Source organism: Montipora foliosa, chromosome 2, assembly GCF_036669935.1.
Source record: "Montipora foliosa isolate CH-2021 chromosome 2, ASM3666993v2, whole genome shotgun sequence".
NCBI classification, from domain to species: domain Eukaryota; kingdom Metazoa; phylum Cnidaria; class Anthozoa; order Scleractinia; family Acroporidae; genus Montipora; species Montipora foliosa.
Window position 1 is genome coordinate 8805996 of NC_090870.1, and position 15000 is coordinate 8820995.

At 39.7% G+C, this 15000-nt stretch overlaps 1 protein-coding gene and 1 pseudogene across 1 annotated transcript; both read right to left on the reverse strand.

Moving 5' to 3' along the window:
* Window positions 1–1392: 1392 nt before the first annotated feature.
* LOC137989215 (solute carrier family 35 member G1-like) lies at window positions 1393–3405 on the reverse strand. Its single transcript, XM_068835069.1, has one exon. The coding sequence runs from the start codon at window positions 3045–3047 to the stop codon at window positions 1869–1871; it is 1179 nt and encodes a 392-aa protein (XP_068691170.1). The 5' UTR covers window positions 3048–3405; the 3' UTR covers window positions 1393–1868.
* A 10534-nt stretch (window positions 3406–13939) lies between these two features.
* Window positions 13940–15000, reverse strand: part of LOC137989222 (solute carrier family 35 member G1-like) — a 2049-nt pseudogene continuing 988 nt past the window's right edge.

Sequence of the window (15000 nt, forward strand, 5' to 3'; positions counted from 1 at the left end):
ATTGGAACTGTATTCAAAAGAATTGTGTTTCACAAGGGGAAAGTTGCATTCAATATTTGCTTTATATTAATTTAAGAATGTTATAGAAATATGTACCTTGTTGATCTTATATCATATTTGCGTTCACTCGTCAAAAGAACAATTTCCGTACCATGTTTGTGACCGCATGAATAGCATATGAGCCTGCTTTTCCACACGCGCAGCACGACAGCTCTTATTTCAATGCGAAAACGGCCTTGTTGCAAGTAAGTTAAAAAGTGTAACTTCCTATAGTTAAACGAGAAAAAAGTGCTATCAAGGCACAACCTATAATTGTAATAGCGGACTTCGCTTCATCACGAGGTAAGAAATATTGTAACCCAGGCCATTTGTGCGAGAAAAGAAAAAAAAAAGGTTTTAGCCACCCTTCGACGGTACGTACGTCCACCCCTCCTTATTTGCCAGTGTGACCAGTATCACGTGAGCATACCACGTGCTCAAGTTTAGAGCTCATCGAGGTCAGCTGTTTTCTTGAGGTGGACGGCTGACTAGGTACTGGGCTTCGATTGGATCGCAGGCTCAAGTCAGGATAACTTACTGTAAGAATAAACTAGACGCTCCAGGAGCGTACACTTGTTAAGATCTACAATTCCCGCATAATCATAAACCGGGGAAAAAAAAACCTGTGAATTAGTAGGCACAGTCCTGAATGTGAATTTGTCGACAAGAAGAGCCAAACTTTTCGAGGAGCTAATGTCTAAATGAAAATTTGCTTAGCGGTATAAATTTAATAGTCTTGACATTTACTGACAGTCACACGTACTTTACTAATTAAACTGTAAAAAAAATTCTTCGAAAACGTACAAGCCTTATACATTTTCGTCTACAACTGAAAATGAACCTCACTTTCAAATTTTCAAAAAGTAAACGGCTGACTACGACCACCTCTTACAATACTGTCACGGCCCTAGCCAGTATGAGGCAAACAGTCATGTTTTCGTCATTGTTGAAAATAAAACGTGATTCTAGTGTACTCATCATAAACTCCTAAAATATCTACGAAGAGAATTTAACCACGGACGTTGCCTAAGTCATAACGTTTTTCTGGCTACGGCCCTGACTGTTATTTGGGGTTATATATATGTATCAGTACACCTGCATGCAGGCCCAATATTTATCCAAGTTTAGTGAGATAATTCAAAACCTGATTAAGGAATAGAATAGGGGAACTGCAAGATCAACTTTTTAGATTATTCGATGAAAATTAAAAGACAGGTAAGGGTAATTGAATGCAATCCCTCCAATTGGGTGCAAACACGTTTTCATGAATGGGGCCTCAATCAGCTCATGCCGGGTTTATCAATCTTTTATCTTTTGTCTTTTCCATCAAAGATTCACTGACGCACTCTCATTGGCTCGCTATCTCGGATTATCAGCCGATAATCACCTCGACGGACAAAATGGCTGCCAGTAGTCATTTTGCCACTGTAAACGAATTAGATGATTTCGCGTTGAAATGTTTTTTTTTTTTCTCTTTTTTGAAATAATCACCTGTGTATTTATACTAAAACAATTATTCGCCTCAGGCTCAGTGATTATCGGTGAATATTCACCGACAATCACTTCGCCTTCGGCGCATAATTGTTAATTGAAAAGCATGAAAACAGTCATATAGATTTTGATACCTCTTAACCCATTTACTCCTCAGGCATCCCATGATGCCCCCAGGTGATGAGTAAAATCATTTGGCGTCAGACATAGTAAAATCTGTTAGTCTCACTCCCATGAGTCAATGGGTTAACCAATGGTTAGCACTAAGTGCACTGCAAGCAACTTGGTCCTGTATGGTATGTGGTCTCCTTCCCTAATTCCTTTTTCCATTCTTTGTGTCAAGAAATGTAGACTTTGTTCTTTTGTTCTAAAAACGTCTTGATAAAAATAGTAACATTACAAAGCAAAACTAGAACAGCTCCACCAATACTGAGTCCATTTGCAGCAACACCAAGAACAGTCAACTGTAGGAGAAAAGAGAATGCAATGCCTATTGTGCGTACCAAAGAAACTACAGATGCTTTTTCCAGACTCAGGGCCTTTGTTCCTACTAACTGCCCAGCATAGGTAATTGCTGCGGAAACAATAATATAATAAGCATCATAAGTTCCACAATCAGGATATTTTATTCCACCAGAGATAAGCACAGGCAAAAATGTTACGGTACTTGCAACCATTGTTGAATAGAATACCACCACTCTACTTGATACCTCTTGTGACAGTTTGCGGGTTATCACAATGCTACATGCAAAACAAAAAGATCCTGCTACTGCAAGAAGTGTAGGCAACCAGACTTGTTTGGAGGAAGAGCTTTTACCAAGGGACCCAAATAAGAAGGATGGTCTTCCAATTAGCACCACACCTCCCAAACTCATCAATGTCGCAAAAAAATCAAACTTGCTCACTTTTTCCTTGAGGAAAATCCTTCCAAGAAAAGCAACGTATACCGGAGAGGTGTAAAATATCACTCTAGCGTCCGCCAGAGCCATGTGTTTAATGGTATAAACACTTAAATTCAGTGCAACAGCTCCAATAACTCCACGAAGAACTAAAAATCTAATTCTCTTCCAAGGGTGAGCGAGTTTATCCCGGAAAAAAATCGTGGGTGGAATCGAAAACACAAACTGCAAAATTAAACGCATCAAGCTGACCTCCAGGCTGGGTATACTGTCAGCGAGTTTAGTCATTAAACCAGTGATGGAATTTAAGAGAGAAGACAGAATGGTCAAACAAATTCCTGTGATAGCAATCCGTTTCCTCCTTGTTCGGTCAACAATCGAGGCTGTCGATGGGTCTCCATGTTCATCATCTGGTCTGTAATTATTATCCGTAACTGTATTGAAGCAACTTGCGTTATTGAGAGATTCTGGTGTCTCCTCGTTGGAGATAGTACCATTTTCTGTGATGATAATTTCTTGAAGTTCAAGCCTCGCGTAGGATTCAGCCAGGCGTTGTTCGCGGCTGTCAGCTTTTCGACGAAGTCTCGATATGACCGAAGGAACAATTTTAGCGGCCATTATGCACTATATTTAGATACTTTTTCTCTCACTGCCTTAACTACCGGCGCTTTTTTGGGCACATAACTTGCATGACTACAGAGATCGTTGCAAGCTGATCGACATCCACATTCATAAGCTGATGATCATATGGACATCGATCGTTAACGTCGTTGACCTTGATTCCCCCTCACGGACACAAGCCGTCACGACAGCTCCACAGATATATCACTACAAATTGTTTCCCGAAAACATTGAACGACTGGGAGTGAGATTAAATTGGACGATGACAAAGAAGGACTCTGTGTTTCCCAAGCAGCGTGCTAGCCAACCTTCTTCCCAGGGTCTCTCTCCTCTGCCTCCATTGAAAACCCTGGCTAGCATTTGAGCTAGCATAGCATGCAATCACGCAATCTTCCGTGACGTAACGTGACAATTTTAGAATTCTGGGATGGTCTTGCTCGTGTCACGCACTCTTCTCCCTTCGCAGAAGAGTGCGTGACAAGAGCAACCCGGACCGTCTGAGGATCATGCTATGCCCTTTGGCCACAGTGGCCATTTCAGCTTGATAAGAAATAAGACAGAAACGGTGGTATCATTCCACTCTTACTCCATTTTACCATATTTGGTCAAGAGAACGTACAAAATATGAGACATTGACGTACATTGTAGTGATCCGGTTTGACCGGTTTAGAACAGAGCAAATACGGAAAAAAAAATGTTTTCAACACGATACAAAGCCTGAGAATTTTTTTTAACACTCTTCCCAAATAAAATTGAAGCAAAATAACACCTTTGCTGGGCCAGGAAAAATACGAGCAATGACAAAAACGTCCGCGAGTAACATATGTTAAGGACGGTACCTACCATTGTTATTGCGCATACGGTCAGCGCATCTCGAGATACTCGCATTTCCTATGGATGATGCTTATTAATACAAGGATATTTTTGGGCGGTTTAAAGCTATGCGGAGAAGCAAGAGCAAGTGCTCTTGGTATCCAAAAAGAAAATTGGGGGTAACCACGCATTTTTCGGAGATAATTAAGTCGCGCACCTGTGGCTCAGTTGGTTGAGCACCGGGCTGCCATGCAGGAGGTCGTGAGTTCGACTCCGGCCGGACCAACACTTAGGGTCTTAAAATAACTGAGGAGAAAGTGCTGCCTTTGTAATTACATCCGCAAATGGTTAGACTTTCAAGTCGGAATAGGACTACAGTAAGCCCCGTCTCACAAACATCTTCCATATGTTCACTAGTTCCTTGTGGGATGTTAAAGAATCAACACACTATTCGAGAAGAGTAGGGGATGAAGTTTCCGGTGTTGTGGCTGCTCTCTGTGAGTATATGGGTGGGTGGGTGTAGCAGGTCCACATCAGCTTAAATAGCTGCCAAAACTTTAACCTGCTCAAACAAATAAAAAACAAATAAGTAACAAGTAGCAATTTAGAAAAGAACGCCATACATTGCTTTGTCCTTTAAAGCTTGTTATTAATCTTCAAAAAATGCGTGGTTAACCCCCAATGATTTTCAATAACACTCGTTAAGATCTGCTTTTCCCGCATATTCAGTAAACCTCGCAAAAATACCTTTGAATTAGTAGGCACCGTCCTTAAACCATCGAATAAGATGTATGTATCCTACATTTACTGAAACTTAACTAGACGTTCCCATAGTTACAACATTCATCTTCAGAAGTAACCGTTAAGTAGTTTAAGGAAGTGGAAGACTGGAAACTAAATTAATTTGTAGCCACCTCTTACAGATTTTACTGCCTTAGCCCGATGACTTTACTCGTCAATGGGTTAAAACCAGCCACGCTCAGTGTAAAAATTATGTGCCCTTTAAATTTACCCCACGTGCCCTGAAAAATGAGGCGTATGGAAGGTGACCGTGCTAAAACATAAATAGGACATGGCTTTGAACAGCGATACCTTGGTTTATTTAAATCATCTGACCAAATATGTCGGCGTGCAAGGCAAGTCTGGTAAAAACTGAAGCAATTCATAGCCTTCAGGAAATTTACTTTTTTTTTTCAGTTTACTCACGGGCGGCCCAGGCTCGGAAAGTAAACATTATAAGGATTTGTATGTGAATCCCGATAAAAAACACTCAAAAAAATATTCAAGAGTTACAGGCAAAAATTCTCAATAAAAAAGCCGTACTTTATTGCCTGATTTAACGCGATTCTTAAGCGACTTCTCAGCTTCGATCCCGGGTTGTCACTCGTGCGCTTAAGTTCATGGCATGGACTATTAAGGTGATTCCCTTGTTTTGGCACCTCTCATCTTGCGACTTCGGAGATGAAGGCGTTTCACGCCGGCCATCTGAAGGGACGCAGCTAAGGCAGCTTTTGTTGTCCAAGAGCTTTTAAGTGCAATCATGATAACTTTTCTCGGTTAAAAAGTTGTTGTTTTTTTGAACTCGCCCCAGTCCTTTCGCCGAAAACGATCATTTTGAAGCCGAAATTGTTCCTTTGCCATCCATTTATCGTCGTGTTGCGAAGAAACGAGCACGGTGACCCACAACTTTTAATGGTTTTATTTACTCGTAAAAGGTACACGGAAAACATATTTTAAGGAGAAAAAAAGTTGGATAGTAGAAGTTGTAGTGTCCATAATGTTCGCTTAGGTAAAATATAAGCTATTTGCATTTTAATTTCACAAAAAATACCTTGTAAATAGCGTAGAAGTTGTAGTATTTACATATAAATGACGTGAAGCTGCATTTGGAGCCGACACTGAGTGCAAGGTAATGATTGTAGCGGTCCAATTTGCTTACGTTTCTTTGCAAGATTGAGCAATTTAAAATCACTTTACTTAAAGGTTATAGCCCGGACAAACAAGTAGGTTCAAGTTTCAGAAATATTCAGTAGCTTTTGCTACACAACAACAAATTTTCCGGTTGATCTAGTTTCGAACTCTTCTCACTTAATTCGGTAAAAAACACTAACAACAAATGGCATACAACGCGAAAATAAGGCAGGTGACCCCATCTTTAGGGGTGGCGAATGGTACCTCGAAAAACGCGAGTCTCTGAAAATTTTGGCAAGATCTCGAAATCTCGAAAACGTTTTTGGTAGGTCTCGAAGTCTCGTTTTTGCATGGTTTGTTTTCACTTTTCTTGAGTCTCGAAACATTTTACCCAGGAATCTCGGGCTCGGATTTTTAACTAGGATCTCGGCGTCTCGGCGAGTCTCGGATTTTACCATTCGCCACCCCTATCTTTTTATTGCATTTTTAAAATGTCCTGTGTATGAAGATCAATTATGCCAAGTTTGAAAAAAGTCTGGATAGTACGTCATTTTCAAGGAAATTACCTTAATGTGAATTTGTCTACAAGAAGAGCCAAAATTGTCTATCAAATGCAGAAACAATTTTCCATATGCAGGGCCGTAGCCAGTATGAGGCAAACCGAGGCACTTGCCTCGGTCATTTTTTCGTGATTCGTTAAAATAAAGCGTAATTCCAGTGTTGTCCTCAAAATGTACTCGTCATAAACACCTAAAATATCTATGAAGAATATTTAACGATGGATATTGCCTCAGTCATAACTTTTTTCTGGCTACGGCCAAGATATGTGGAATCGTAATGCAATACATCATGGTGGGAATTTAATTTCAGGCTACTCAGCTGAACCATCACAACTCTGACGGTGGAAAATTAAAAACAGTAAAAATACCCTAAAAATGAGAGACGTGCTTGAATAATGTCCCCAAAACACACGAAAATGTTAATTTCCTTTTAATTACCTTAAAAGCCCTTTGGAGGGCCAATATGTTTTGTGGACTCACATTTATTCTATAAATGTTGGAGCCCATTTTTACGCTACAAACGAATGAATTAATTTCAAGAGCGACAAAATCCATCTCACATACAGCCTCACTTTAAAGAAGAACTATGCTAGAACGAACACGTTTAACTTTAGTTTTTTTAATCGTATTGTAGACATGTGGAATTCACTTCCATTTCACGTTAGATCAGCTTCTAGCATCTCAAGTTTTAAGCGTGGTGTAATAAATTTCTTAGCAAACACCAACTGAATAAGTTGATTATTTGAGAACTGACATGGTATATTTTAGTAGATCTATTTTATCCTTCTATATTTTTTATGTTTAATATTTGGATTTATATATTTGGATATTTGTAATTTTTAATAGCTGGGTGGTCTGTCTGAGTATAGGGTCTTTGACTCTTTTACGGACTATCCTTATGGCATTTTTTTTTTCTCTTTTTTTTTGTATTTAGTAAGTTTCCATTAAATTGTAATAAATAAATGTTGGAGCCAATTTTTGCGCAACAAACAAATGAATTTCAAGAGCGACAACATATGGTCATCTCGCGGTACTGATGGTTAACATAGTTCATTTAGACAGCGGGCAGTAATACACAATTAGTACCAATTCATAAATAGCTCCTAAATTATTATTGAGTGCATACATTATAAAACTCGTACAACTCGAATTAAACAAGCGAATTCTTTAAAAAAGCTAACACGTCCACGATTTTTAAAAGTAAAAGAACACACACATAGGGTTAATGAACCGAGTAAACAGGATAATAAATTTATTCTTGCGTACGTCGGGTACAGGGCTGGTATAGCGGTGAGAGCACTCGCTACCCACCAATGTGGCCCGGGCTCGATTCCCAGACTCGGCGTCATATGTGGGTTGAGTTTGTTGGTTCTCTACTGTGCACCGAGAGGTGCACTAGACACTTCATAAAGTTCCTTTTCTTTTCTATCAGGAGATATCAAAGTCTAAATGAAAATTTGCATCGCGGTATAAATTTAATAGTCTTAACATCATCAGTTTACTGGCAGTCACACTCAACTAATTAAGCTGTAAAAAAAATTCTTCGAAAACGTACAAGCATTATACATTTTCGTCTACAAATGAAAATGAACCTCACTTTCAAATTTCAAAAAGTAAACGGCTAAATACGACCGTCTCTTACAATACTGTTATTTGATGTTTTATGTTTTGCATCAGTACACGTGCATGCAAACTCAAGGTAACTAGTCATCTCGCCATCAGGAAGACCCGCCACCAGGAACTCGCCACCAATATGCAATCGAAGTCGCCACCTAGACGAGTTATCTCGCCACAATGCAGTTGCTTAGTTGTTTAAGTTAAACTTAGCTTACCGAGTTTGTCTACTTCATGTATCTAAAATTAAAAGGTAAAGTAAGTTACACGCTGGACCGACTCACGACTTCCATCATGGTGATACAGACTTTGATTCTTCCGTCATTTTCGAATAAGTTAATTTCGCGAACAGGAAAGATTGCACTGTGTTTCCTATTTCATATTTTGTCACTGACTACTGGCCTAGAGACTCCTTTTGGCTACTAATTTGTTTGACCAACGAGGCTGAGCACTTTTGTTCAGAAGTTTATTCCTTCCTTCATTTCAATGTGGATTAAACGGATTCAGAAAGTTTTGTATGCCTTGGCAATAGAAAAAACCCGGATTGTATCATGAAATGGTGATCGCTTCCACTGCGTGCGTCAATCATCCAAAGTTTAGTGTAAATTACCACCTGAGGAGATAATTCAAAACCTCATTAAGGATTTGAAGGAAGAACTGCAAAATACGAATTAATACATAATTCATTGAAAATGAAAAGACAGGTGTGGGTAATTGAATGCAATGCCCTCCAATTGGGTGTAAACACGTTTTCACGAAAGAGGCCTCGATCAGCTCATGCCGGCCTCATCGATCTTTCATCGTTTGACTTTTCCATCAAAGATTCACTGACGTTTTGGCAAGGTGGTTCTCAAAATTCAGAATGTTAGGACAATACTGAAGGCTTCAATCAAGCATTATGAACAAGTCACTGGTGAATACGAGTTGCTTTTTTCTTACAATGAGCTTGGGCCAAACGGAAGCAACATTTATGGCAAATGTTGTTACGTGTATCCTGAACTCGCTTCTTTCTCCGATAACGTGTGCTGGGAATTTTATCATTGTATACGTGATTTGGAAGACACGGGACCTTCATTCGCCATCTTTTTTTCTTCTGGGTTGTCTCGCAGGTGCAGATTTCCTTGTGGGAGTGATCTGTCATCCATCTTTGGTTGCTAGCAAAATAGCCGAACTTCGAGGAGATCCAAGCCTTGTGTGTTCATTGAGAATTTTTCAGTCCTTGAGTGCGTGGATAACAGGCGGCGTATCTTTGCTCCTTTTAGCGCTTGTGTCCATCGATCGCCTTCTTGCTCTCACACTTCATTTAAGATACAATTCCGTTGTCTCGATTTCTCGCATGCGTTTCGCAGTTTTGTTAATATGGGTTGCTACTGCAACTACTGTATCATTGAGGTTTGCAGTTACCAGCTGGCTAATTATCCCGTTACTATCACTGCTCATCACTTTTCTTGTCATTGCGTTCTGCACCTACAAAATATTCCACATCGTTGGAAAACATCGACGACAAATACGAGAGCAAAACATGGCCATGAACGTGGATGCGAATGCGTCGAACGGGCTCAAATGCAGAAAATCAGCGGTGACTGTTCTTTATGTCTATGGTTTGCTCCTCACGTTTTATATTCCATTGTTTGCAACGGTTCTTGCGGACAACATGATTGGGTCTACTCCATCCGTGAAGATTGCTTACGACATTTCCACAACAGCTGTTTTCATCAACTCGCTTTGGAATCCAGTCGTGTACTGCTGGCGAATACGAGAGATACGCCAAGCTGTGAAAAGTGTGCTAAGAAGACCATAGCAACATTAACAAACGGTCGAGCAAAGATCTTCTCAATGTGTAGTGCGAGACAGATTTCACGAAAAGTAGAAACGCTTTCCAAAATGCATGCTGTTTTCTCCCAAAATCTTGTTGGTGATGGTAATTTCTGCACTTCGAATCTCACTGAAAGTCAGAACTAGCTGCAGAGACAATGGGTCTACTTCTGATCTCCAATTGGAACTGTATTCAAAAGAATTGCGTTTCACAAGGAGAAAGTTGCATTCAATATTTGCTTTATATTAATTTAAGAATGTTATAGAAATATGTACCTTGTTGATCTGATATCATATTTGCGCCTTTTCACTCGTCAAAAGAACAATTTCCGTACCATGTTTGTGACCGCATGAATAGCATGTGAGCCTGCTTTTTCACACGCGCAGCACGACAGCTCTTATTTCACCGCGAAAACGGCCTTGTTGCAAGTAAGTTAAAAAGTGTAACTTGCTATAGTTAAACGAGAAAAAAGTGCTATCAAGGCACAACCTATAACCGTAACAGCGGACTTCGCTTCATCACGAGGTAAGAAATATTGTAACCCAGGCCATTTGTGCGAGAAAAGAAAAAAAAATGGTTTCGGTCACCCTACGACCGTACGTACGTCCACCCCTCCTTATTTGCCAGTGTGACCAGTATCTTGTGAGCATACCACGTGCTCAAGTTTAGAGCTCATCGAGGTCAGCTGTTTTCTTGAGGTTGACGGCTGACTATGTACGTACTGGGCTTCGATTGGATCGCAGGCTCAAGTCAGGGTAATTTACTGTAAGTATAAACTAGACGCTCCATGAGCGTACACTTGTTAAGATCTACAATTCCCGCATAATCATAAATCAGGGTAAAAAAAAACCTTTGAATTAGTAGGCACAGTTCTTAATGTTAATTTGTCGACAACAAGGGCCAAACTTTTCGAGGAGCTAACGTCTAAATGAAAATTTGCTTAGCGGTATAAATCTAATAGTCTTGACATTTACTGACAGTCACACGTACTTTACTAATTAAACTGTAAAAAAAAATTCATCGAAAACGTACAAGCCTTATACATTTTCGTCTACAACTGAAAATGAACCTCACTTTCAAATTTCAAAGAGTAAACGGCTGAATACGACCACCTCTTACAATACTGTCACGGCCGTAGCCAGTATGAGGCAAACAGTCATTTTTTCGTCATTGTTGAAAATAAAACGTGATTCTAGTGTACTCATCATAAACTCCTAAAATACCTACGAAGAGAATTTAACCACGGACGTTGCCTAAGTCATAACGTTTTTCTGGCTACGGCCCTGACTGTTATTTGGGGTTATATATACGTATCAGTACACCTGCATGCAGGCTCAATATTTATCCAAGTTTAGTGAGATAATTGAAAACCTGATTAAGGAATAGAAAGGGGAACTGCAACATCAACTTGCAGTTACTAATACCCCGGTTTTTAACATTTTCATGCTTTTTACATTTGTCACTTCTTTGTTCTACTATATAATTAGTACTTATGTAAATTTTTATCTTCACTTTGCTTGATAATGATTGTTGAACGGTCGAAACGTCGCTTTCTTATCACGATAGTTTTTACTAAAAATGTTTTAAAAAACCTCTACTTATAAGGACGTTGCCTAAGTCATAACGTTTTTCTGGCTTCGGCCCTGACTGTTATTTGGGGTTACATATATGTATCAGTACACCTGCATGCAGGCTCAATATTTGTCCAAGTTTAGTGAGATAATTCAAAACCTGATTAAGGAATAGAAAGGGGAACTGCAACATCAACTTTTTAGATTATTCGATGAAAATTAAAAGACAGGTAAGGGTAATTGAATGCAATCCCTCCAATTGGGTGCAAACACGTTTTCATGAAAGAGGCCTCGATCAGCTCATGCCGGCCTCATCGATCTTTCATCTTTTGACTTATCCATCAAAGATTCATTGACGTTTTGGCAAGGTGGTTCTCAAAATTCAGAATGTTAGGACAATACTGAAGGCTTCAATCAAGCATTATGAACAAGTCACTAGTGAATACGAGTTGCTTTTTTCTTACAATCAGCGTGGGCCAAACGGAAGCAACATTTATGGCAAATGTTGTTACGTGTATCCTGAACTCGCTTCTTTCTCCGATGACGTGTGCTGGGAATTTTATCATTGTATACGTGATTTGGAAGTCACGAGACCTTCATTCGCCAGTTACCAGCTGGCTAATTATCCCGTTACTATCCCTGCTCATCACTTTTCTTGTCATTGCGTTCTGCACCTACAAAATATTCCACACCGTTGGAAAACATCGACGACAAATACGAGAGCAAAACATGGCCATGAACGTGAATGCGAATGCGTCGAACGAGCTCAAATGCAGAAAATCAGCGGTGACTGTTCTTTATGTCTATGGTTTGCTCCTAACGTTTTATATTCCATTGTTTGCAACGGTTCTTGCGGACAACTTGATTGGGTATACTCCATCCGTGAAGATTGCTTACGACATTTCCACAACAGCTGTTTTCATCAACTCGCTTTGGAATCCAGTCGTGTACTGCTGGCGAATACGAGAGATACGCCAAGCTGTGAAAAGTGTGCTAGGAAGACCACAGCAACATTAACAAACGGTCAAGCAAAGATCTTCTCAATGTGTAGTGCGAGACAGATTTCACGAAAAGTAGAAACGCTTTCCAAAATTAATTCATGTTGCTTTTTTTCCAAAATCTTGTTGGTGATGGTAATTTCTGCACTTCGAATCTCACTGAAAGTCAGAACTAGCTGAATAGAGAATGGGTGTACCTCTGATCTCCAGTTGGAACTGTATTCAAAAGAATTGCGTTTCACAAGGAGAAAGTTGCATTCAATATTTGCTTTATATTAATTTAAGAATGTTATAGAAATATGTACCTTGTTGATGTGATATCATATTTGCGCCTTTTCACTCGTCAAAAGAACAATTTCCGTACCATGTTTGTGACCGCATGAATAGCATGTGAGCCTGCTTTTTCACACGCGCAGCACGACAGCTCTTATTTCACCGCGAAAACGGCCTTGTTGCAAGTAAGTTAAAAAGTGTAACTTGCTATAGTTAAACGAGAAAAAAGTGCTATCAAGGCACAACCTATAACTGTAATAGCGGACTTCGCTTCATCACGAGGTAAGAAAGATTGTAACCCAGGCCATTTGTGCGAGAAAAGAAAAAAAAAAGGTTTTGGTCACCCTACGACCGTACGTACGTCCACCCCTCCTTATTTGCCAGTGTGACCAGTATCACGTGAGCATACCACGTGCTCAAGTTTAGAGCTCATCGAGGTCAGCTGTTTTCTTGAGGTGGACGGCTGACTAGGTACTGGGCTTCGATTGGATCGCAGGCTCAAGTCAGGATAACTTACTGTAAGAATAAACTAGACGCTCCATGAGCGTACACTTGTTAAGATCTACAATTCCCGCATAATCATAAACCGGGGAAAAAAAAACCTGTGAATTAGTAGGCACAGTCCTGAATGTGAATTTGTCGACAAGAAGAGCCAAACTTTTCGAGGAGCTAACGTCTAAATGAAAATTTGCTTAGCGGTATAAATTTAATAGTCTTGACATTTACTGACAGTCCCACGTACTTTACTAATTAAACTGTAAAAAAAATTCTTCGAAAACGTACAAGCCTTATACATTTTCGTCTACAACTGAAAATGAACCTCACTTTCAAATTTCAAAGAGTAAACGGCTGAATACGACCACCTCTTACAATACTGTCACGGCCGTAGCCAGTATGAGGCAAACAGTCATTTTTTCGTCATTGTTGAAAATAAAACGTGATTCTAGTGTACTCATCATAAACTCCTAAAATACCTACGAAGAGAATTTAACCACGGACGTTGCCTAAGTCATAACGTTTTTCTGGCTACGGCCCTGACTGTTATTTGGGGTTATATATATATTTATCAGTACACCTGCATGCAGGCTCAATATTTATCCAAGTTTAGTGAGATAATTCAAAACCTGATTAAGGAATAGAATAGGGGAACTGCAAGATCAACTTTTTAGATTATTCGATGAAAATTAAAATACAGGTAAGGGTAATTGAATGCAATCCCTGCAATTGGGTGCAAACACGTTTTCATGAAAGAGGCCTCAATCAGCTCATGCCGGGTTCATCAATGTTTCATCTTTTGACTTTTCCATCAAAGATTCACTGACGCACTCTCATTGGCTCGCTATCTCGGATTATCAGCCGATAATCACCTCGACGGACAAAATGGCTGCCAGTAGTCATTTTGCCACTGTAAGCGAATTAGATGATTTCGCGTTGAAATGTTTTTTTTTTCTCTTTTTTGAAATAATCACCTGTGTATTTATACTAAAACAATTATTCGCCTCAGGCTCAGTGATTATCGGTGAATATTCACCGATAATCACTTCGCCTTCGGCGCATAATTGTTAATTGAAAAGCATGAAAACAGTCAGAGAGATTTTGATACCTCTTAACCCATTTACTCCTCAGGCATCCCATGATGCCCCCAGGTGATGAGTAAAATCATTTGGCGTCAGACATATTAAAATCTGTTAGTCTCACTCCCAGGAGTCAATGGGTTAACCAATGGTTAGCACTAAGTGCACTGCAAGCAACTTGGTCCTGTATGGTATGTGGTCTCCTTCCCTAATTCCTTTATCCATTCTTTGTGTCAAGAGATGTAGACTTTGTTCTTTTGTTCTAGAAACGTCTTGATAAAAATAGTAACATTACAAAGCAAAACTAGAACAGCTCCACCAATACTGAGTCCATTTGCAGCAACACCAAGAACAGTCAACTGTAGGAGAAAAGAGAATGCAATGCCTATTGTACGTACCAAAGAAACCACAGATGCTTTTTCCAGACTCAGGGCCTTTCTTCCTACTAACTGCCCAGCATAGGTAATTGATGCAGAAACAATAATGTAACAAGCATCATAAGTTCCACAATCAGGATATTTCATTCCACCAGAGATAAGCACAGGTAAAAATGTTACGGTAGTTGCAACCATTGTTGAATAGAATACCACCACTCTACTTGATACCTCTTGCGACAGTTTGCGGGTTATCACAATGCTACATGCAAAACAAAAAGATCCTGCTACTGCAAGAAGTGTAGGCAACCAGACTTGTTTTAGAGGAAGAGGTTTTACCAAGGGACCCAAATAAGAAGGATGGTCTTCCAATTAGCACCACACCTCCCAAACTCATCAATGTCGCAAAAAAATCAAACTTGCTCACTTTTTCCTTGAGGAAAATC